Source organism: Rhinopithecus roxellana, chromosome 16 (assembly GCF_007565055.1).
Source record: "Rhinopithecus roxellana isolate Shanxi Qingling chromosome 16, ASM756505v1, whole genome shotgun sequence".
Lineage (NCBI taxonomy): Eukaryota > Metazoa > Chordata > Mammalia > Primates > Cercopithecidae > Rhinopithecus > Rhinopithecus roxellana.
This window is the reverse complement of record NC_044564.1, coordinates 44,267,881-44,292,459: the sequence shown is the minus strand read 5'-3', so window position 1 is coordinate 44,292,459 and position 24,579 is coordinate 44,267,881. Positions and strand designations below refer to the sequence as shown.

At 39.1% G+C, this 24,579-nt stretch overlaps 1 protein-coding gene across 2 annotated transcripts in view; it reads left to right on the top strand.

Moving 5' to 3' along the window:
* OSTF1 (osteoclast stimulating factor 1) overlaps nt 1-22,808 on the top strand; it is a 60,585-nt gene extending 37,777 nt beyond the window's left edge. The window contains exons 3-10 of one of the 2 annotated variants that reach the window (XM_010388723.2): nt 364-414; nt 3,471-3,534; nt 4,671-4,724; nt 6,167-6,274; nt 7,214-7,263; nt 10,398-10,476; nt 13,689-13,787; nt 19,545-22,808. In XM_010388723.2, coding sequence (XP_010387025.1) covers nt 364-414; nt 3,471-3,534; nt 4,671-4,724; nt 6,167-6,274; nt 7,214-7,263; nt 10,398-10,476; nt 13,689-13,787; nt 19,545-19,603 — 564 coding nt within the window. In that variant the 3' untranslated portion in view covers nt 19,604-22,808. The remainder of the gene's footprint in view (nt 1-363; nt 415-3,470; nt 3,535-4,670; nt 4,725-6,166; nt 6,275-7,213; nt 7,264-10,397; nt 10,477-13,688; nt 13,788-19,544) is intronic. The other variant, XM_010388722.2, reaches the window with a different exon arrangement.
* Nucleotides 22,809-24,579: the final 1,771 nt, after the last annotated feature.

Below are 24,579 nucleotides of genomic sequence, written 5' to 3'. Positions count from 1 at the left end.
CCCCGTCTCTACTAAAAATACAAAAAACTAGCTGAGCGTGGTGGCGGTGCCTGTAGTCCCAGCTACTCGGGAGGCTGAGGCAGGAGAATGGCGTGAACCCGGGAGGCGGAGCTTGGAGTGAGCCGAGATGGCGCCACTGCACTCCAGCCTGGGCGACAGAGCCAGACTCCGTCTCAAAAAAAAAAAAAAAAACAAAAAAACAAAAACAATTTTCAGTAGTGTTTTATTATATGGCTTATGTGCTGATTTAAGTGTATAAAACCACATTGTTTATTAGAATATGATAGAATTTTGAATCTGTATAATGATTATATTCTAATTCATGAAAAATCACGTGGAGTCAAACTTTTTTTTTTCTTCTAGCCAGATGAATTATACTTTGAGGAAGGTGATATTATCTACATTACTGACATGGTAAGTCCACATAATATCTTGTAATACCACATATAAAGACTGTTTTATGTAGCTATAACATTGTAAGTTATTTAAATGTATATGTACATAGAAATACATATGTACAAGTCTGTTCATTTTAGCGCAATTGATAGTAGCATAAGATTGAAAATAGACCTTATTTCCATCAATAGGAAAAGAGTTGAATAAGCTTTGGTCTATCCACAAACAGAATATTATGCAGCTATAGAAGGAAATGGGGAATATCTCTATATGCTATTATGAAGTAATTTAAGTGGAAAAAAAAGCAAAATGAGAAAATGTAGATAGTATATCCTCACTTTTCTAGGAAAGGGTGAGAGTGTATGTGTACACACACACGCAGACACTTGGTTTTCTCAATTTCAAATAAAAAATTGAAAGATGAGTTGCGAAGTAAAATTTAGTTTTATTCTATGAAGAGTAAATATCCTTTCTCTAGGTGGAGGGAGGGAAATAGGGTATAATGGACGTAGATGGAAGATAGACTTTTTGGAAAATTATACCTTGTTTTGTGGATTTGACTTTGAACTGATGTAAACCTTGACATAGTTAAAAATTGGAGTAAACAGCAATCGCTAAAAATTAAAAGCAGAATGAATCAAATGAACTTAATTGTACCCTGGTAATTGACATAACCACATAGAGAGGAAATATTCCAAGTTTAAAACTCAGCAATTTGACTGAACATCCATAGTAGAATATGGATATATATATGAAGAATATATATATGAAGAACATATATATATGTATGAAGAATATATATATGAAGGACAAAAAGAACTGGCCAAAAAAGGGTAAATTGATTTAAATCATGCCCTTGTTCGGGAAATGTTGGTATTGCTAAGTCTGAGACTGTTGCATGTGTATTGTGGTTTAGAGCAAATGAGTCATTAGGTCGGTGATGTTGCTAACGGATTTTCAGCATGGCGAAAAAGATACACAGATGTAAGATTAATGACAGTTTAAGAAAAGCTCTGTATTCCTTCATCTGAATTGGAAGGATCACATTGTATTTTATCTAAAATAAAACGAAAATATTCCCTGCTGTGTTCTTTGAAAGAGCCTAGGAAAAATGACCAACCCAATAATAATGTTATTTTTCCATTGGAACGAACAGGCTTCTTTGAGAAATGGCTAGTACCAAGTCAGGGGCAGCAGAGGTACAAGATAAACCCAGAGCATCCTCTTATTAGAAACCATGGACGCTCCCAAAGACAGTAGGGTCATAATGAAAGGACTTGGGAACTAACTTGAAGAGACTCCCACTGGCCAAAGATAGGACAATTTGAGCATCAATTAGGGCAACAACTTCCAAGAATTGAAACACATTCAATACATTTAAATTTATGAGTTCCTGGCCGGGCGCGGTGGCTCAAGCCTGTAATCCCAGCACTTTGGGAGGCCGAGACGGGCGGATCACGAGGTCAGGAGATCGAGACCATCCTGGCTAACACGGTGAAACCCCGTCTCTACTAAAAATACAAAAACTAGCCGGGCGAGGTGGCGGGCGCCTGTAGTCCCAGCTACTCGGGAGGCTGAGGCAGGAGAATGGCGTAAACCCGGGAGGCGGAGCTTGCAGTGAGCTGAGATCTGGCCACTGCACTCCAGTCAGGGCGACAGAGCGAGACTCCGCCTCAAAAAAAAAAAAAAAAAAAAAAAAAAAAAAATTTATGAGTTCCTAATGTTACTTCTGAACAAATCTCATTGGTCAGCATGAGAGAATGCTAGGAAACCAGGTTTTTATTCTGACAACCGTTAAGGGGAAGAATCCCCATTTATTCTGTGTTTTCTTTATGAATTTCTTATCTGGGCAACGTGAGAATTGATGAGGAAGTTTTTGTTTGAAGAGGTATTCAGGTTATTTCAATGAAGAAGGAATGATAGAATTAGCATGTCACCATCTTGCAGCCCCTAGGAAATAGTGGATCTAGACAATGATCATCAAAGGCTACTAACATTATGAAAAGAAGCCGACTAGATAGTAGGCATTTCCCAATGGAAGAAATCAGTACTGCCTAGGAAATAGCTTTGCCAAAAAACATTGAAGCTGAATCTAATTAAACCTCTAGAACGAATGACCAATTTATAGGCAATACAGGGAACAGAGGAACATGTTTAATGATAACACAGGGATACAACAGGCAAAATCCATAAAGGTTGAAACTACAGGACAAACCAACTGGATTCTTCAACAAATATATTTCTAAGAGATAAAAAAGAATGGAGAGACAGCCTTTAGATTAAAAGATACTTAAAAGACAAATCAATCATATTGTATAGCCCTTATTTGAATCCCAAATTATGGGGCATTTGGGAAATTTGAGTATTGACCTGGATATTTGATGATATTAAGGAATTATTGTTGGAAAAAACTTTTAAGCTGTGATAATGGCATTATAATTGCCTTTCAAAAAGTATGTATCTTTCTGTGATACATAATGAAATATTTACAAATGAAATAATATGATGTCTAGAATTTATTTTAAAATAATCCAGGAGGGGAGGGAGGTCGTGGGGCATATATGCAATATTGATCATTAAGAAGTGATTTGTGCAGTTGGGAAATGGGTATATATAAGGTCATTACATTGTTCTTTTTTTTATAAGTTTAAATTTTTCTATAGTAAAAAGTTACCCCCCAAAAGAAGATAATATAAAGAGATCTTTAGAACTTCCTCCCCCATAAAATATATTATCTCGGAGCTAAGAGAAATGAAACTGTGGACACAAAATCATATAGCTAGTCCAAACTAGCGTAATTTGTTTTCTTCTGTTTCATATCATCTCTGATTTGTTTGTTTGTTGGGACTGTGTCATGAAACGTATTCCATTTGTTGCAGGCAGATGCACGTTTATTTGTAACTTACTGGTAAGGGAGACCGACACCCACAGCTAGGCTGTGAGGAAACTTGACAGTGTGGGTAGGGTTGACGGACATTTTGTAGAACAGGTACTCCCTAGGAGCCAAACAATTTGAAAAGTGAATGAATGTAGTCTGGATTTCACACCGCTTAATTTAACTTTTCTTTTACCAGAGTGATACCAACTGGTGGAAAGGCACCTCCAAAGGCAGGACTGGACTAATTCCAAGCAACTATGGTAAGTGTTGCTGAGTGGTTTTACTTCAGCTATTCTTCGTTCACTTGGAATTTTTTTGGTTCTTGAGGCTTTTCTGCGTGCTGCTGTGGCTGAGAAGGCAATGGAGTCATTGTCAGTCTCGGACATTTTCCATTCCATGAGCCTCCTGTTGATAAACTGGTCATGACTACCAGATGTGCTTGAGCCTGACTGTGTGACCTAAGAGAAAGCATTATAGCATTCTTAACCCAAGGTTTCCGAGGAGACGCTTATGGTTTTACTTTCTTCAGCTCTTAAAACAATTGTTGTTAATGCTGATAAACTCAATCTTGCAGATCGTTTCTTAGACTAGCCCTTTCTTTTGTGATGGAGTAACACGACCTTGTTCATTCATGTTCGGGGCAGTGAGGTTCATTAAATGCTTATCATGGCAGTTTGGGGACCTTGAGAGATGAGACACACGGTTCCTGCCGTGAAGCCGCTTCTAGCTGGAAGTGGGACAAATGGATCAAACACTTATTTAGTTGTCAGCAGAATAAACTCAAAAGAGCGCAGAACTGATAAACCAGGCTCCTGAGTTTTCATCCTTTTTCTTCCATTTCCTGATAACACTCCCTACTGATTCCAGGACAGCAGTGAACACACCTTCTTTAAGAGGCAGGTAGCTATGCTGATTGTTCTTTCCGAATACAGGAAGCAAAATATTCCCCCCCCATCTGCTCCTACATAGATACACACAAGAGACTCAAAATTATTTTTAGGCATCTTTAAAGCAGAGTGATCTACAAAATGTAAAAATGAACATCAAATTGCTTTCTTTTGCATTTTTGTGCTTTGTTTATTAAATACTTGAATAATATCAAGTATGCATTTAACTCAGGTATGCAAGTTTGTTTGTTTTTGTTTATACTTCCAGTTAATTACTATGTTATTGTTTTATTGCTTGGCTTCCTTTCCCTGAACACATCATTCAGCTTCATTTAATGTAAGAACTATCCATTTGATTTTCTGTTACTTTTTATCCACATTAAGTAAAGGAAACTGTGTTGAAGGCCCTGGTACTCCTGAAGCTGGGGGACTGTGGTGAATGAGTGGCTTCAGTAAATCATTTGTGTGGCAATTCAACATTGGGCTAACACTTTTTATTTTCAATCTAGTGGCTGAGCAGGCAGAATCTATTGACAATCCATTGCATGAAGCAGCAAAAAGAGGTAGGTGTGATTGTTTTTGACTGAGGTATACAGTACAGTAAAATGCACGGATTTCAATTAGTTTTGACAAATGCGTACACCCATGTAACCAACACTCAGATCAAGATCTGAAACATTTCTACCATCCTATAAAGTTCCCTTTGCACATTCTCAGTTAAATCCCTGCCTTCCCCAGAGACAGTCTGTCCCAACATCTATTACCCTAGAGAAGTGTGATTTTAATTTTAAAATGTCAGTCAAGAAACACTGTTGTGGGGAGACGCAAGTCAAAAGACATGGTCTGTGACTTCCAAAGCTCAACATCTGGCAGGGGAGAGAGAGATGTAACAGATCATTAAAATATGGTATGATAAGTACAGCAATTGAAATGTGTTTAACGGGCTGTAGAGGCCAGGGTGGGTAACTGGAGGGCAGAAGAATGGAAGGGTCTGGTGGGTACAGCATTTAGGAGAGCACTGGTGTGGTGAGCACTTGGCCGGGGAGGGCATAACAACAGAGATGAACCTGGGGAGGATCCTTGACCAAACAACTGTCAATCTTGTCTTGGCCTTTATTCTGTAGATCAGTAGTCCTCAGCTAGGGCTGATTCCTCTTTCACAAACCCTGAGGATATTTGGCAATAACTGGAGACGTGTTGACTGTCATGACTGGAGGGATGTTACTGGCATCTTTTGGGGAGAGGCAGGGGTTGTTGCCACACATCCTACAGCACACAGCTCCCCCACAATAAATCCAACCCCAAATGCCCATGGGGCTGCTGCCGAGAAACCTTGCTGTAGATAATGGGGAGTTTTTGTAAAGCCTCAGTGAGTTCCATTTCATTCAATTTTTAGATTTTTTGGAAATCTGAATGTACACAAGGAAATGATTGGTTAGGATTGTGAAAAAGTAAAAGGACTAAACTGACATTTAAAAAATTCTTTGTAAATTAGATACTTGGGACATTAGCCTGAGGATTTAAAATTAATAGTTATAGTTTGGCATATAAGAGCAGCAGCTTTGAGTAGGTTATTTAGCCTTTCTTATAGGAGCTGAAGATGCATTGTAAATCTGAATATGAATAGTATCTGCTGGTTTTTAGGTTTGATTGTCTTTTCCTCAATTTCCAGAATTTCGCAAAGAAAAAATAATATATGTATACACACACACACACACACGTATATATATTTTAACAGAATAGAAATACCTTAAGTATACCCATTTAGGCAACTCTTCCCATTAACCTATCATTAGAAACATTGATGTTAATACTTTCCATTAATAAGCTGGAAGTCAAAATGTACCATAATAAATGCATTAGTGGGCAGGTCTTAATTTACTACTTGCTGATTAATCCATTGCAAATGGAAATATATGCAGAATGAAACAATGAAATTTATTTAAAAGCAAAATAAAAAGTGAAAGCTTTTTTTCTTGTGTTTTTGTAAATAAAATTCTTTCAGGCAACTTGAGCTGGTTGAGAGAGTGTTTGGACAACAGAGTGGGTGTTAATGGCTTAGATAAAGCTGGAAGCACTGCCTTATACTGGGCTTGCCACGGGGGTCACAAAGGTATTGCATTTTGTTTGTTATATGTTTCTATGCTGCTGAAAATGTGTTTCACCTACGGGAGCCAGATTTACAAAAAATGAGAAAGAAAAAGCACTGGCTATTCTTTTTGAATCCTTTAGAACACCGGCCAAAAGCCTTGTTCCTGGAAGTTCTGTAGAACAGTGGGTAGAATGTGGTCAGCCAGTCTCTCCGCATGGGTCCCTGTCGCTTGAAAGACTGGACACTTCCTTTCCTCTCTCAGGCTTAGAAAGGTTACTGGAAAACAGCAGTAATAGAAAAACAAAACCACTGTCTAATCTTACCGAAGAAAAGATCAGAATTGGCTCCCTAGCTTGGCTTTTCACAAGGTCTGCTTTTATGATTTGCATTTTAACTTTAATGCAAATTATTGGATTCAAGAGAAAGCCAACCATTTGCCTAAGTTAGTGATTCCATTGATACTTTTTCTGTTATAATCAATAATAATGACAAAGTGAATTTTTAGATGTATTTTTTCCTGGCCAAAAATTTATCACCCACTGCTTTTCTACGTCTCTCATAACAAAGGAAATAAACTCAACAACAATGAGAAATGAAGATCTCAACAAATTAAATAGCAGTGCCAAAGGAAAATTTGTAACTGTCTCCTAAAAAGAAGCCTATCTTATTTCAGCTAATAAACATGTTAGTTATATGAATGAAAAGTATTGTAATGAATGTAAAAATATTCCTGTGTCATATGAAAATGCAAAAGCCAAAACTATTAGAAAAAGTGTATTTTCCTAAATAATTCCACTTTTTAGATTCTTAAATTTTTCTATTTTATAAATTTTTAAAAATGTGTTAACATTTTCTTGAAGGTTCTTCTAAAGAATCTCGCTTTTATAAAATTATTGTACCTAGATTTGTCAGGCTTCTAATTTTAATTCTTAAAAAGTATCTTTTCTTTTTGAATTTCAGATATAGTGGAAATGCTATTTACTCAACCAAATATTGAACTGAACCAGCAGGTAAGACTGCTTATCTGAAAATCATTTAACACATACCTGCTTGTTCTCTTTAGTACAGAGCAACTTACAGGCATGTGAAGTATTGTAGTCAAAATACCGCAAGCACATAATTTAAAAATTATAATTGCACTAAAATTCAAATTGTCCACAGCCCCAAATGCCAAACCCACTCCTCCTCAGATGTCACTTTCAGCTTTTAGCTCTCTTCGTGTACTTACCTTTGTCTTACCAAGGAATAGGCTGACAGAGCTCTCTCTCCATGCGTTATCTTCATGTGTACTTTGGCCTCCTGTTGGGTATGTGAAGGGTTAAGCTTGTCACTGCCCCAGCTCTCATCTTCCAGCACCCCAGCACCCAGCCTCCTGTCCTCTGCTCCTCAATGCACTTCATCACAGTTTTTGGTTATATTACTATATGACGTTTACTTCATTATGAGTGTCTAAATAGTGTTCACTGCTTATATAACCTTTTTTTTTTGTTTCTGTACTTATTGACTTTTTAAAACTCATTTTTTGTTATCTCACTGTGACCTCTCTACTGTTTTATACAGTCTTGATATATAATACTTTTCCAAAATGTGTAAGATAATCAACAGGTTTCTGTTTTCTCCCTGGACTCATACTTCCTGAAGTTCTCCATCATTCTCCAGGCTGAGCTTGGTCCCTGTGGCCCTTTGCTGACCTCCAGGGAACCCCTTCCATTCTCTGCCATGTTGCATCTTCATTTTTCTGGATCCCTTGTCTTTCTTTTGTCAGAGAACATCTTCAAGTAGATTCCTGAGAAAGAGAAGCTTGGGACTGATTATTTGACTGATCAGAAGTCTAGGTCAAAAACAGTTTCCCTCAGAATTTTGAAGGCATGGCTCTGTGGCATTCTTGTTTCCAGGGTTGCTCTTCAGAGGTTTGCTGCCATTTTGATTCCCCTTCTTTTATGTATGATCTGCTTTTTCTCTTGCCAACAGTATTTACTTTATTGTTGGTGTTCTAACAATTTATGATGATGTGCCTTAGCGCTCATCTCTTCCCAATGATTATGATGAGCTCTTTCAGCCTGGAAAATTATCTCGTATTATTTCTTTTAGAGTTTTTATCTGACCCTTCTTCGTTCTTTTTGTTCTGGAATGCGTGTTAGTAGGATGTTGGACTTCCTGGATTGAACCTTCAGTTTTCTTAATTTTTCCCAGAGATATTCTCACCTTTGTTTTATTTTGATTATCTTTTTAGTTCCCCAGAGTTATGTATTAGTTTCCTATTGCTGCCTAGCAAACGACCGCAGGCTTAGCAGCTTCCACTTTCTGTACGTCAGAATTCTGGGCATGGCATAGCTGCATTCTCTGCTCAGGGTCTCCCAGGTGGAAATCAAGGTATTGGCTGGAGCTGGATTCTCATCTGGAGCTTGGGGTCTGCTTCCAAGTGTATTTAGGTTGTTGGAAGAATTGATTTTCTTGTGTCTGTAGTACTACTGAGGCCCTCAGCTTTTAGACGCCGCCCCTCTCTGTAGACAGCTCACAGTATGGCTGCTTGCTTTCTTCCTCAAGGCCAGAAGGAGATTGTCTGTCTGCTGCTTCATCGTTTTTATTTTTTAAGGGCCCACCTGGTTAGGTCAGGCCCACCTGGGATAATGTCCCTTTTGATGAACTCAACATCCGCTGACTAGAAACCTAATTACGGGAGTGATAGCCTATTACATTCACTGCTTTCACTCGCAGTCAGGAGGAGGGGGCCTATACCGGGGCCAGGAACCTTGGGGGCCGTTCTTAGAATTCTGTCTGTTATGAGCTCTTATTTTACTCTGATTGTTACTTTTACGTAGTATCTTTCTTTTTATTGTTTCATGACACAATATGATCTTTTATCTTGCTGATATAATATTTGTAACTTTTCAAACTGTGTTTTTTGGCTCTTCACTGTACTGTGTTTTTTCCCTTTGAGATCCATTTATTTTGTTTGTTTTAGTCTTTCCTAAAATACTGTAGGCTTTCCACGAACACTTGATGTCATTATCTGTCCATTCATTATTATTTTTTAAATTTGAGATAGAGTCTCGCTCTGTCATCCGGGCTGGAGTATAGTGGCACAATCTCAGCTCACTGCAACCTCTGCCTCTCGGGTTCAAGCTTTTCTCCTGCCTCAGCCTCCCAAGTACCTGAGACTACAGGCCTGTGCCACCGGGCCTGGCTAATTTCTGTGTTTTTAGTAGAGATGGGCTTTCACCATGTTGGCCAGGCTGGTTTGGAACTCCCTACTTCAGGTCATCCGCCCTCCTTGGTCTCCCAAAGTGCTGGGATTACAGGCATGAGCCACCATGCCTGGCCCTTATCCATTCATTTTTAAGTGTGATTGGAAGCTGTGTGTGCTTGGTGAGGTCTGCTGGCTGGTGGGCTCCTTCACAGGGCGATCTGGTGAGGTCCTGGCTATTTCGCTAGGTGACACCCAAATGCTAATGAAAGTACACTCCTTCTCTCCCCTGCACATGGGACTGCACCACTTCACCAGAGGAACCCTCCAGTCTCCTGCCTGGGGGTGTGTGCACACTGGGCAGTGGGGTACGTAAGGTACCTGAGAGAGGGGTCTTACTGTTCAGTCTGTAGGTTTTTTACCTAACCCTCAGCCTTTAGTTTTTGGCCTTTTGCTACCTTCTCTTGTACCTAGTGTTTATGAACTTGGAAACTATCAGGTTACTTTATTAACAAGTAAATCTGTCATCATTATTGGGTCATCTGGCAGCAAGAGAAGGGGAAGAGGTTCTGAGATTCTGCTTTTTATGAGTACTTTTAACCAGTATCTCTGATTTCCCACCAATGCCGCATATCTGCCCTAATACCTCCAGGAATCTCCAGTTCCTCATTTTTGCCAGGTTTCTGCATGTTCAAATCTGCTTGCTTCCTGCTGGGTCTCCCTCTGCAGGCATCTGCTTTTCAGCTCGTGCTCCACCAAGTCAGCTTGTACTCCTCCATCCAATTCCATCTCCCAAAAATGACTCCTCTCCCATCTCTTGAGTCTCCTTTCCTTTTCTCTTTGGAATTCTATAACTTCATTCCCATTTTAGGTTTAATTGGGTTAAACCTACATTAACATGTACTTTCAATCCACCCTCTATCTTAAAAATGGTACTTTCTCTTTTTATCACTATAGAACAAGTTGGGAGATACAGCTTTGCATGCTGCTGCCTGGAAGGGTTATGCAGATATTGTCCAGTTGCTTCTGGCAAAAGGTAAAGTTTGTGCTGTGTATATCTGGTCTTTGCTTGCCCTGAAAAATAGTCTATATCAAATTATGCCATTTGAAATGGTAGGAAGAATAATATTCTTATTTCAGAATAGGGTTTAGCCTTTGCTCTGTCTGTATATCGTGGAGTAGTTGTGATAAAATGAAATTATTGGGTGTTGGTTTGTGTTAGTTTTTAATATAAACTAAAACCACGGCAAGCTTTAACATTACATATATTACTTTTAGTAAGAACTGTATTGTACGTTTCTGCAGGATTATAGAGCCTTAGAAACAAAGAATGTGTGTGTACACATGTGTTGGGGAGATCTTGTCTGAGAAAGCTGTATAAGTAAAGTTGCGGAGGCCCCTGTTCTCACAGGGAAGTCTTGACGGATAAGCAAGAATGATGTGGCTGCAATGTCCTGCTTTGAGCTGAGCAGGTGCTAGATGTAAAGTGAACGAGGGAGGATATCTTGATCCCGTTTTTGTAAGTCAGAGGAAACAGTGAAGTTATAAACCGACTATCCCTTTATCCATTTGTCCCACAAATATTAGTTTACTCTTAGAGAAGGCCAGGCAGACCACCCATACTGTACCCTAGTCCAGAAGCCTATCATATAGGATGCTTGAGTTCCCAAGACACTTGTCATGGAATTACCCTTATTAGGGATCCTCAGAGCAATATTGTGGGATATATGATAGGAATGGTTTAGATTTTAAGTATGCTGGTGATGTAAGCTCCAGGTCTAAAAGGCCAGACATTATGAGGATCACTCTAGGGCCCTGTCAAGGGTATGCTGAGGACTTTGATGTCTAATATGCCAGCCACTAGCCACGTGCACAACTGAGCCCTTTAAATGAGGCTATCTGAATTGAGATGTGCTGTAAGCGTAAAATGCATACCAGATTTCAAAGACGTAGTGAAACCAAAAGTAAAACACCCCAGTAATTTTCGTGTTGGTTATGTGTTGAAATGATAACATTTCAGATATGCTGGGTTAAATAAAATATATAATTAAAATTAATTTCACATTTTGCAAATGTGGCTATTAGAAAATTAAAACTTATATATGTGGATCACATTATATTCCTATTAGTGCTCATCTAAAGGGACCCAGGAAATGGTTGTGTTTCTTCTCTATCATCACTCTCTGAATATTTCCTGTTCTGATAGCAATCATGTCTATGAGCTCTAAAGTGTAATGTAATATATGATTAGTCACAGAACTGTTAACCCTTAGGAGTTTTTGACCTGTAGCACACTGAGAGAATGAGGTTTCTTATATAACCCTACTGTGAATAGAACGATCTGCTTAGGGGAAAGATTTTGACACAAGATCATTATATTACTAATTAAACGTACTATTTTTTTTTTTCTTGATGCAATATTTCTGTGCCTTTAAATTTGGGGACACTTCTTTCTGTCTTTTTTTCATTTGAAACTTGGTCTCACTCTATGGCCCAGACTGGAATGCAGTGGCATGATCTCAGCTCACTGCAACCTCTGCCTCCTGGGGTTCGAGTGATTCTCCCACCTCAGCCTCCCGAGTAGCTGAAATTACAAATGTGCACCACCACACATGGCTAATTTTTGTAGAGACAGAGTTTCGCCATGTTACCCAGTGTGGTCTTAAACTCCTGAACACAAGTGATCTGCCTGCCTCAGCCTCCCAAAGTGCTGGGATTACAGGCATGATGAGCTACTGTGTTGGCCTATTTTTGTTTATTGAAGGGGAAGTGGTTGCAAAAAAAATGACACTTTCCTACACTGTGGCAGAAAGTATGAACTGATAATGCCTTCTATTTTTGGTTTTTGGTTTTTTTTAAGACTGAGTCTCGCTCTATTGCCCAGGTTGGAGTGCAGTGGTGCAATCTTGGCTCATTGCAGTCTCCGCCTCCTGGGTTCAAGTGATTCTCATGCCTCAGTCTACCAAGTAGCTGGGATTACAGGCATGCGCCACCATGCTTGGCTAATTTTTGTATTTTTAGTAGAGATGGGCCATATTGGCCAGGCTGGTCTTGAACTCCTGACCTCAAATGATCCACCCACCTTGGCCTCCCAAAGTGCTGAGATTACAGGCATGAGCCACCATGCTTGGCCTAAAGCCTTCTTGGAAAGCAATCTTAAAATCAGAGATGAAAAAGGAGATATTACAGCTGATACCACATAAATTCAGAGGATCATTAGAGACTAGTATAAAAAGCAATCTGGCAGTAGCTGGCAGAGTTTAAAATGGACTTAGCCTTACTTTCTAATACCACTTTTAGTAAACCATTCTTCAGAAATACATATGAACAAAGATGTTGTTCAAGGATGTTCACTGGAGTATTTGAGATAATGAAAATTAGGAGTAGCCTAAGTACCCATCAATACAGGAGTAATTAAATTTTGGAGCATCCACAAAATGGAATACTTAAATGGTTGAGTTACAAATATGTGTATTGCTAAGAAAACAGTACCATTAGACATTAAGTTTTAAAAACATGAAATTACAGACCAATACGTGTAGTATGATTTTTGTGTCTATATCAATATGTGTATGAATGCATTGATGCAAATAAGGGAGATAAGAACTCACGCCCACTTGTTAAGAATGGTTACCTTAGAAGTAGGTAGAAGATGAAGGGATGAAATGGGACTTGTGCTTTTGTTCAGCATACGTTTGTATTTTTGAATCCTTAACAATGCAAATGTATTTATGAATTCTGATGTAATTCTGAACACAATAAAGGCAAAGGAAAAGTGGGTAGAAGATGGCTTACGGGAATAATGAATTGCCTCTTGGTTTTATGTGTTGCTATTCTGCTAATTTGCATGAGAACCTACTTACAGATATAAAATATTAATCCCCTCAAGCACTACCCACTTGGTCTTTTCTAAAGACCCTCTTGAGTAAAAGAGGAAGCAAAGGGCTCATTGAAGTTAAGCTCCACAGGGACCATAAACTCCTCACTGAAAAGTTCACATGCAATTCTAAAGGGACTCGAAGGGAAAGGTTTGGAATTAATTGTTATCACAGGTGCAGCAACAAGCTTCCTGATTAAAGATGCCAAATATACTGCATGAGAAAGTTTATTGTTTTGAGAACGTTTACTTCTGGGCCAGAGTTGTTCACTAGTTTGTTTTGCCAAAAGTGGTTAGCTATGGGGAGAGAGGATTGGTTACTACTGTATAGTCTTCAAAGACACCTAATTGATTTTTCTTGTGTTGGGAAGGTGCTAGAACAGACTTAAGAAACAATGAGAAGAAGCTGGCCTTCGACATGGCTACCAATGCTGCCTGTGCATCTCTCCTGAAAAAGAAACAGGGAACAGGTATTTGTTTTAAACCCTTCTTTCTTCTCTGGTGCCCCATAACTAAGATTTATTAACTTAGAATTGCGCGAAAGAAATAAACTCAGCCGAGTGCAGTGACTTACGCCTGTAATCCCAGCACTTTGGGAGGCCAAGGCAGGAGGTTCACTTGAGCCCAGGAGTTGGAGACCAGCCTGAGCAACAAAGTGAGACCCCATCTCTACAAAAAGTATAAAAAATTAGCCAGACATCGTGGTATGGGCCTGTAGTCCCAGCTACTCAGGAGGCTGAGCTGGGGGATCACTTGAGCCCTGGGAGGTTGAGGCTGCAGTGAGCTGTGATCATACCACTGCATTCCAGCCTGGGCAAGAGCGAGACCATATCTTAAAAAAACAAAAAAAAAAATAAACTCTTCAGATGATTCTAAAGTTTGTTTCTATATCCTTGATCTTAATCAGACCTCCAAAATAGGATACCCTCAATTAAACAGAAATTAGACGAGAAACATAATCTTTTACCTTTATTTTGTGCTTCTTTTATTCTTTGCAATCAAGTTCTAATCACCTTGCTTTCCATTACAGTCCTTTTCAGAGAACGATTGTCTTCATTCCTTCATTTCAATATGTATTTATGAGTAATTATCACTAAATATTTTTAAAAATAATATTTGATAGCTCCATGATTATATTTTGTTTCTATTTTAAATGAGGATATCAATAAAATGTAATCAAAATTATTCTAGACTTTGCTAAATATTTTGGACTTTATTCATAGTACTATGGGTGGTTTTTTAAAATAGAGTTTAGGTGTACATTATTATTATTTTTTTAGATGGAGTCTTGCTCTGTTGCCCAGCCTGGAGTGCAGGGGTGCAGTCGTAGCTCACTGCAGCCTCAAACTCCTGGGATCAAGTGATCCTCCCATCTCAGCTTCCTGAGAAGATGGGACTACAGGCATGTGTCATCATGCTCAGCTTTTTTTTTTTAATGTAAAGATAGGGGTCTTGCCATGTTGTCCAGGTTGGTCTCGAACTCGTGAACTCAAGCCATCCTCCCGCCTCAGCCTCCCAAAGCACTGGGATTACAGGCGAGAGCCACCAAAAGGTGCCCGGCCTCCTTTTGTTCTTTATTCTAGATATGTCTTTGTTCCAGATTTCTTTACTTTTTTTTAACTTCAATTTGAATATAGTGTAAACTGTTAATCAGTTGGTATTCCTTAATTAAGCCATGAGAGCTCACTGGCAGTGCAAGCCTTTCTTTAAAGTAATTCCTCGTGGATAGATGGAGATGGGTTCTACTAAGGGAATGAGAAAGTATCAGCTGAGCTGGTGCTCCCCAGCTACATTATGATCGAGAAGCCCTATTTGCAACTGTGTGAGAGACATACTTCTGCTTGAGGTTGACCTCTTACTCCTTGCTGCCTTGATTGGGTCAGGAAGTAGGACTCTGGCCTAACTTCCTTTCTCTGCCACTGACTTCCTGTTGTGTGGCTACCCTTAGCCTGTCCTGACCAAAGATTAAGCCTTCATATGACCTGAAGGTACCAGAGTCTCATGCATGCTATGAGCTCCATTTTGATAGACAAGGCATATACCAAACTTTCTTAGACCCCAGAGAGCTTACCCAGAAGCCTTACTCAAGAGTAGTTTGAGTTGAGGGAAGCAGGTGATGAGCCTTTCTGCAGCCTTTGTAGAACAGTGCTGGGAGGCAGGTACTCTTTTCTCTGTGTACCCCAAGTGTGTTTAGTCTACCTTCCTAAATTTGAACTGATTAGGTAATGGATTCATTAATGAGGTAATCTTAGGGCCTGGCAGACAGAGCCAAGAAATGAGTTTTTATATTTCAATTTTCATGTTACTTTTAAAATGTTTTTTCTTGCTTCATTTCCCCAATTATACAGTTAAAAAAAAAAAAAGCTTTAATTTGTATATTGATCCTCATTGGAATAGGTTTGGACTATTTGGCCATAGAGTTAATTGTCAGCATGAACTCTTAAGTTGGAAAAGGTATATTCTGATATTGTTGTCCTTTTTTTTTTTTTTTTTTTTTTTTTGAGACAGTGTCACTCTGTCACCCATGCTAGAGTGAAGTGACGCGATCTCAGTTTACTGCAACCTCTGCCTCCCGGGCTCAGGTGATTCTCCTGCCTCAGCCTCCTGAGTAGCTGGGATTACAGGCATGCGCCACCACACTGGCTAATTTTTGTATTTTTAGTAGAGATGGGGTTTCACCTTTTTGTCCAGGTTGGTCTCGAACTCCTGACCTCAAGCAATCTGCCTGCTTTGGCCTCCCAAAGTGCTGGGATTACGGGTGTGTGTTGCTGTCTGCTTTTGGAAGCACAGTGTGGATTTTTTAATAGGTACAAAAATTCACATGTTGTAGTTACTGTGGAAGATAACTAGGATATAGGGCTGGGGGTTATACTCAAGAGTTGAGCCCTTTAACATTTTTTCCAACTTTTAAAAATTTGAGTATAATTTACATTAAGTAAGTACATAAATCTTAAGCATACAGCTTGATGAAATTTTTTTACACCGGTTTACCACAACCCAGATGAAGCTAGAGAACAGTTCCCACACACCACCCTCATGCCTCCCACACTCCTCCCTCAGTGTCTTCTGCTTCTCTCACCATAGATTAAGTTCTGCCCGTTTGTGAATTTTATGTAAATAGAATCAAACAGTATGTACTTTTTGTGACTGACCTCTTTTCATTTACATTATGTCTGTGAGATTCATCTGTGTGCCTGTGTTTATTTCTCCATCATTTATTTATTGTTTGTATGTTTGTTGGTTGGTCTTAAGTGCTGGTTCTTGATTTGAGATGTGTAAACCCAGGGTGATAGGATTGAGTTAAAATGAACGTGAGCTAGGGAAGAATGGCAGTGCTGCAGGAAGAGACATTCCCATGCATGCTACGCCGAATTGGGCTATAAAGAGATACAGCGTATTAAACAACGCCTGACCATGTGAGAGGTTTCCTGAGAAAACTGCCTCAGAACAGTTCATGAAAGGAGAGAAGGAGAAATAATTTATTTGCCTGACTTGTTTCTGTCTTTTGATGACCACTCAGTCAGAGTCTGCACCGTGGCAAATCATCCTCTCTTTTTAATAGGAGAAGTGAGAATAAAATAAAGAACAGAAGTAACCATGTGAGGACACAGAATATGGGCAGACCTTAGGATAGCAAAGTAGAAGGGGAAAGAGTTTTCCTATTTGTCTCTCAGGCTTTAGCTTAGAAAGCTACATTTTCCCAAGTTGACATGAAGTCCTGAAGTTCCTGGGTGTGTTTTGGGGGAGAACAAAATATATTCCTCCCAGTTCTTGTGAACTCCTCTTGAGGAGAGTGGAGAAAAATAGAGTCAACCTGGAGACTTCCAGTAGCTTGGAAGCTGGTGTGAAGTCACTGAAACATGGCCAGGTGTGGTTTCTCACACCTGTAATCCCAGCACTTTGCGAGGCAGGGAGGATTGCTTGCATCAAGGAGTTCAAGACTAGCCTGGACAACATAGTGAGATGACATCTCTACAAAAAAAAATTAAAAATTAAGCTGAGTGTGGTGGTACACGCCTGTAGCCTCAGCTACTTGGGAGGCTGAGGTGGGAGGATCGCTTGAGTCCAGGAAGTTGAGGCTGCAGTGAGCCGTGATTGCACCACTGCACTGCAGCTTGGGTGACAGAATGAGATCCAGAAAAGAGACCTCTGTTCTTTCCTTCTCTCTCTTGCAAGATAAATCAGCTTTCACCTCCCTTGTACTGATCATCCCTTCTCCTTTTCTTTTTCTTAACAATCATTTTACAAAACCTGTAAACATGAAGACTTTTTGTTTTTTAAAAAAGAGCATTAGCATACCTAAAAAAATAATTCCTTAATATCATCAAATATCTTGTCCTTGTCCAAACTTCCATTTTTTCATACATCTTTGTTTGTTTTTACTTATTTATTTACTTATGGTTTATTTACGTCAGGATTTACATAAGGTCAGTTTGTGGTTGGTAGATATATCTCTTTATTTTTTAAGCAATAGTTCCTTTCCCTCCCCTCTTGCCCCTTTTTAACCTTACCATTTATTTATTAAAGAAACTGGGTCAACTCACTTGAATTTCTCATTCTGGACATTGCTGACTACATTCCCATGGTGTTATTTGTCATGTTCCTCTATCCTTTAAGTTTTTGTCAATTGGTGTTAGATTTAGAGGTTTGATCCAGTTTAGATTCATTCTTCCATCCATTTATCTATCTATCTATCTATCTATCTATCTATCTATCTATCTATCTATCTATCTATCTATCTATCTATCTATCTATCTAGAGGTCTGAAGCAATTTAGGTTCTATCCATCTACTTACCTACCTACCTAGCTATGTATCTATCTAGCTAGCTAAAGTTTTGATCCAATTTAGGTTCAGTCAATCAATCTATCTATCCATCTGTATATCTACCTGCCTGCCTACCTAATCTGTTTCTTTCTTGGGAGTAGAAAGAATAATAGGTCATACAGAATATTGTGTTTTTTTTGTCAGGGGCACATGATACGTGGTTGTCACTCTTCCTGTGATGTGACATCCATTGATGATCATTGCCTAGATCTGTTACTAAACAGCACAAAATGATAATATTCTAATTAAATCACTTCTTTCTGAGTTACTAGCTGGAATATAAAGAAAAGTTTTCCCTCATCAATTGTTTTGTTACACAGTGGAATAGTTAATGTAGCAAGGGTGGGATAAATGCTGGATTTTTACCCTTTATTTAAGAGTTTTTAAAAAATAAGCTGGTCTCTGTCATCCTCCAAAGGGTGAAAAATGAGTTCTTTTTGGTGTGCATTTATGCGCTTTAATCCATTCCAATTAGTAGCTTTATCAATAGCCCATCTTTGGCTAGTGGAGGCCTCTTTAAGTTGAATCTCAGACCCTTTCACATGATGCTGTCTTTTATAGGATCCTTACTTTATGGCATGACTAGGGTTCTAGGTCCATCTCTTACACTTCCTGCCCCATACTTGGAACTGGTCGTATGTATGGTAAGCTTCAGAGATGTGATACTTACAGACCATGATGATCTGGGTGCTGAAACATATATTTATTGAACTTCAACAATGTGCCTGTGTTTGCATTCTGTTTTTCTCACTAAAATTATACTTGGGGTAATCTGTTGTTATAGGAATTTGACTAGACAGTTGAAGAGGTGACAGTGAAAGATCAGATGTCTTCCTTTCAAGTCCTGTTCAAGGATGCTTGAACATTTGATGGGGTCCAGCTCTTTCTATTTTAAAACTTTTTCCCCCTATTTCAGCCTTTTGCTTTATTGTCGGTGTTTTCTACATTGAAATTGAAGCTTCTTTGTTTTCATTCTTTCTTTTCCTTTTTTCCCTTCAGTAGTTAACTTCCTAACCCGTGACCTTGCCTTTAGGAAAGACCTCAGGCTGTCACTGGGAAAGGAGGTTGGAAGCGCAGTTGTCAGACTGGAGTGCTGCTGGTGGTGTGTCAGGTTGGTCATGGTGCCTGTGGCTGGGCCTTTCTGTTGGAAATGGATGCATGGCACCTAGGGCCAAAACTCTTCTGCATGACTATGGAACCAACACATCGTCAGCCTCTGTGGCAACAGAAACTTAATGGTTAGGCTGAAAATCTAAAGCAGAGAAAGATCCTCAGGGAAAGTACAATCCATGGGTCAGATGGAAGATTCTACTCTAATTTAAGAGCTCTGAAAATGAAAAACTAAAATCTGAGCAGTTTATAATTTCCCTATTTTGCTTTTTCCCCTCCTCTTTCTTTTAGATGCAGTTCGAACATTAAGCAATGCCGAGGACTATCTCGATGATGAAGACTCAGATTAATTCCTTTCCGGAGCTTTGAGATCTAAAACTTCTGTTGCTTTTGCCATTCCAAAACTTTGTCTTTGCCAGAAAACTGTTGGTAACTATAAAGAAAAGTATATATGAACATGGCAGTGTTGCACTGTGTTTGAGTAGCACGTGTAAATGAATATGAATTGTTCCCACCTTTGGCTTGCCAGTAAGTGACTGGATTCTTGGCTGTATAAAATACATTTGTGTTCACCAGAGTAGAACAAGAAGAGATTATTTCTATTTATCAAGCTAAAGGAATTTTAAGATTTTTTTGTCTTTAAAACAAATCAGGATTTTTTTTTTCTTTTTTTTTTTTTTTAGTTAAAGTGCTTTACCTCAATGGTTGAGATATTTTGAATGGATTTTTTAAGGGGGAAAAATGCTTATTATAATAATAAACCAAAATACTTAACAGAAAATCGTCAGCTATTCTGACAAAAATAAACATTTTGAGAGACTTTATTCCTTTTGTCTGTTTCTGTGGTATCACTCGTTGTCACTAAGTAAAGCTTTTTATATTTAGGTAAGAACTGATTTTATTTTTTAAATTATATTTAATATTTATTAGTACAGAAGAATAACGAGAGCCACATTTTAGTTCAACTTCTTGTGTCAGCTTTGATCAAAGTCAAGACAATAATCATTGAGAAGGTGCATGTCTAATAAAATAGGTAAATTTAATAATTATGAGACTTCCAGTTTTTATCTCCAAGATTGTATTTAGAGTGGAGAAACCCAACAACTCATTAGAGTTTCTCTAAGATTTGAAAGGTTAAAAAAATGTATTTCCTCATGTTAGATGCCATACTTTTCCATATGGAGTAGTCAGGAACCATGAAATTTTTTGCATTCAGTTTTTTTAATAACATTTGTTTTCTCACAGTATGGATCAAGTTCATAATGATTCAGATTCTTTTGCTGAAACACAATGAACATCGCAGGGAGCCTTCTGTGCTACTGACAGGACACTTCTTTGGCATTCTAATTTGGTATCAATACAGTGATGATATTAAAAATGATACGGATTAGAATTTGCCTGGAATCCCGGCCCTAGGTCCAAAAGTATATTTTGCATGACTTCAATGCTACTTTCAAAAAACACATTGTTGAAGAGAAGGAAATGTGTGAAGAAGGAAGTGGGTTAGCTCAGGAAATGAATAACTGCCTCTATAAGAGTTTATTCTGTGACTGTTTGGTTTTTCTCTCTGTGGGAGCCTTGAGAAACGATGCCCAGAGAAGCCCATTTGAGGTCTTTAAACCCCCCCAACTAAATTTTAGTAGAAGGGAATCTGTACCACTAGTGACAGCAAAGTATGAACACAAATTCTGGCACCAACGAAAGAGGGCATTTTATTCTTAAATATGTTATTAAATTTGATGTAACCAGTTGTATTTCTTCTTAAACATAAACTTGAAGATATGAAATTCTTCCTGAAATTGTATCTATTCCCATAGATCCTTTAAGATTTTTCTTTAAAATGGGGCTTGTTTCTTAACAAAAAGCTTTTAGAGAACCCTGTAACTTTTTATTCTTCTATACTTTGGGTGGGAGTAATGGGATGGATTTCAACTAAAGACACTTAATTTTTAAAACATGGGCAGAAATAATACAGCTTGTGTGGCTATAGACAGTGTTTATCAAAATACCATGTACTTGCTTTGGATACATTGCTTGTGTATCTGAGGGACAGAATAGTGGAGGTCTTACCATCATTGTTTTTAACATTAGCAAACTTAAGAGAATTTTAGAAAGTTGGACAACTATAGTTTTTTTGAAGATGAGGAGAGTACTTAGCTATGTGCATGAATTTTTGGTGAAACAGGACAACTCATTTAGTTGTGGCTAAAACTCCACTGGATTTTTTTTTTTTATTTGTTTCTTGTTTGTTCAGCCTGGCTAATCCGAGCTTTCTCAGAGATTGTTTAGTGCTGAACTCAGCAACAAAAATCAGTTCTAGGAATTTGCCACTGCTCTGACTGTGCAGAGGAGAGCTTTGATTATGTTTTGGAAATAACTTCAGAGGTTTTGCTGTAATCTGAGCTTGCTGACAGTCACTGTGGCCTGAACTCCTTTCTAGCGGTTGCACCCTTTAAATAGGAAATGCCTTCCAGCTACTTGGGCAGTGTGATACTTGTTTAGTTGTAGGCCCAGGAGCCTCATGCAAAGAAAAATTCTTAGCAGGGGTTCCCATTTCAGTTTTCTTTCTGAGCTGTTCTGTTGCACATTTTGTTGTTGGGCTGACATGTATTACCTCATTTCTTTCTGAGCCCCCATGGCTCCTCTTTTCAGTAGATTAATTATGTTATTACCCAAAGGGAAATGTTGAACAAAGCAATGGCGACTCCATTTTATTAATCTTAAAAAAAACTGGAAATAGACTGGGTGTGGTTGGCTCACGCCTGTAATCCCAGCACTTTGGGAGGCTGAGGTGGGAGGATCACCTGAGGTCAGGAGTTTGAGACCAGCCTGGCCAACATGGTGAAACCCTGTCTCTACTAAAAATATATATTAAAAAAGTAGCTGGACATGGTGGCGGGTGCCTGTAATCCCATCTGTTTGGGAGGCTGAGGCAGGAGAACTGCTTGAACCCGGGAGGTGGAGGTTGCAGTGAACCAAGATTGCGCCATTGCACTCCAGCCTGGTCAACAGAGAGCAATTCCGTCTCAAAAAAAAGGAAATAATGCTGAAAATGAAAGTTTAGGTAATTTGCAGATAATTCTAAAGATGGAAATGTAATTTTTCCACATAAGCCTTCTTCATATTTTTTACTATGTAGAGGTTCTGATTTACTAATTTTCTCATTGTGAGCACTATATTTATCATCTTTGTAAATGATTTCTTTTCTGATAGGCTGTGGAAGCTAACATTTACATCTGATCATCTGCATTCCCTGTTGACTCAGACTGTGTATTTTTTGTCTTGATTTTTATATTGTAAACATGTACATAGCAGGAAAAGATTGTATAGCCAAACTTTGAAGTGTCCAAATACTAAAAGTTGAGGTTTTAGTGGGAGAAGTATTGTAAAAGATTCTGTTGCAAATATAGCTTTGGTGAACAGTTTTCTTATGTGCAGGAAAAATTGCAGACCACAAATTTATGGCTTCTGTTTCCTTATTTCTCAATAACAAACTTTTACATCTGCCCCTCCCTTAAAATGACATGAAATTAAATACAACTACCGTTTATGAAATGTCTACTCTGCCAGTGCCTGTGTGAGACGTTTTCACAGACATGATGTCATTTGATCTTTACAGTAACCTTAGGTGAGGAACGTTAATGCCCCAACTTTTTACAGAGACGCTGAGGTTTGAAGAAGTGAAAGAACTGGTTCAAGTTCACACTGCTTGAAGGTGGACACACGGGTCTGGGGGAAGCCTGAACCCATGCGCTCTTGCCTGCTGCAACAGTCAGGTGTCATCATTCACATTCTGTCAGAAAAATCTGCAGAAACAGAACAAGTTCTTTCCAATGGAAGCCCTGATATAGGCATCTAACAAATTCAGCATATCTGCTAATCAATTCATAATTTATTTAAAATGACCCTAAGTGCTTCCAGAGAAATTTTTGTAAAACTTTTAGTTCCCAGTAACGCTAAAGAAATATGATTTAATGAAGCAGGTTTTACTCCCAAGTTTCCAAAATTTCCTACTCTGTGCACATTAGAGTATGAGTAAGTATAAGAGAAGGAAAGCTTAGATCAGCAGCTACTCACTGTGCTTTGAGTTTACATTGCTAAGTTCAGCAGTTCTCAGAATCTGAGAGCTCCTCACTTCTGTGTAACCATGAAAATAAATGCGTCCCTTGAAAGGGTCAGGGGATGTGGTCTTACCTGAGTCTGGGAGCTCGATGTGTACATGGTGGTAAGTAACCTCACACTTCCCAGGCAGTGCTGCTGTGTCTATTGTCAGTGGCCAGCGGCTTGGGTTTCCCAGCAGGCTCAGCCTTTCTCCAGAGCTTGCAGTGTGAGCAACTGGGAGCCGGAGGGAGGCCAGGGTCCTCGCTGTGGCTGGAAAAGAACACTGAGGAAGTCCAAAGGTATGCATTAGAGAGCCTGACAGGAAGCAGGAAGGAAAGTGGAAAGAATAGACAAGGAGTGAAGAGGCTGAGCCTCAGAGGAAAAATGGTTCCCTTTTCTAATGACCCATAGTTCTGACAGAATCAGTAGAATGCTTGGAGAAGTGGTGAGGCGTATGGGCTTTGGAATTACACTGTCTGAATTCAAGCCAGATTCTGCTGAGTGACCTGGGACTGGTTACCTAAACACCCAGGTTCCCTAGCTGTGCAGTGGAGGAAGTGGTAGTATCTACTGCCTAGAGTTCGAAGGACTAAATAAAATATATGCAAATGACTTAGTTCCTGAAAAACTCTACTACCGAGCAATTGCTCAGTTAACGTTGGGTATAACCATGAACAAGGAAGTCTACATTAAAACCAGGTATGTGTGTTATACAAAGGAGTGTGTCAACACGTTTTTCAGTTTCACCACCAATATTGAAGAGCAGTATTTTTAAAGGATTTGAAAATCCTTTAAAAATGAGTGGAGGGGCCAGACGCGGTGGCTCACGCCTGTAATCCCAGCACTTTGGAAGGCCGAGGTGGACGGGGTCAAGAGATGGAGACCATCCTGGCTAACACAGTGTGAAACCCCGTCTCTACTAGAAAATACAAAAAATTAGCTGGGCGTGGTGGTGGGCGCCTGTAGTCCCAGCCACTCGGGAGGCTGAGGCAGGAGAATGGCGTGAACCCGGGAGGCAGAGCTTACAGTGAGCCGAGATCGCGCCACAGCACTCCAGCCTGGGCGACAGAGCAAGACTCCGTCTCAAAAAAAAAAAAAAAAAAAAATTCAGTGGAGGACAATGATGTTGGTTTCCAGTCATTTAGGTTTCTTTATATGTGGTAGTAGAGTTTTTCTTTTTCTCTCTTTTTTTCCTTTTATTTTATTTTATTTTTTTTTTGAGATG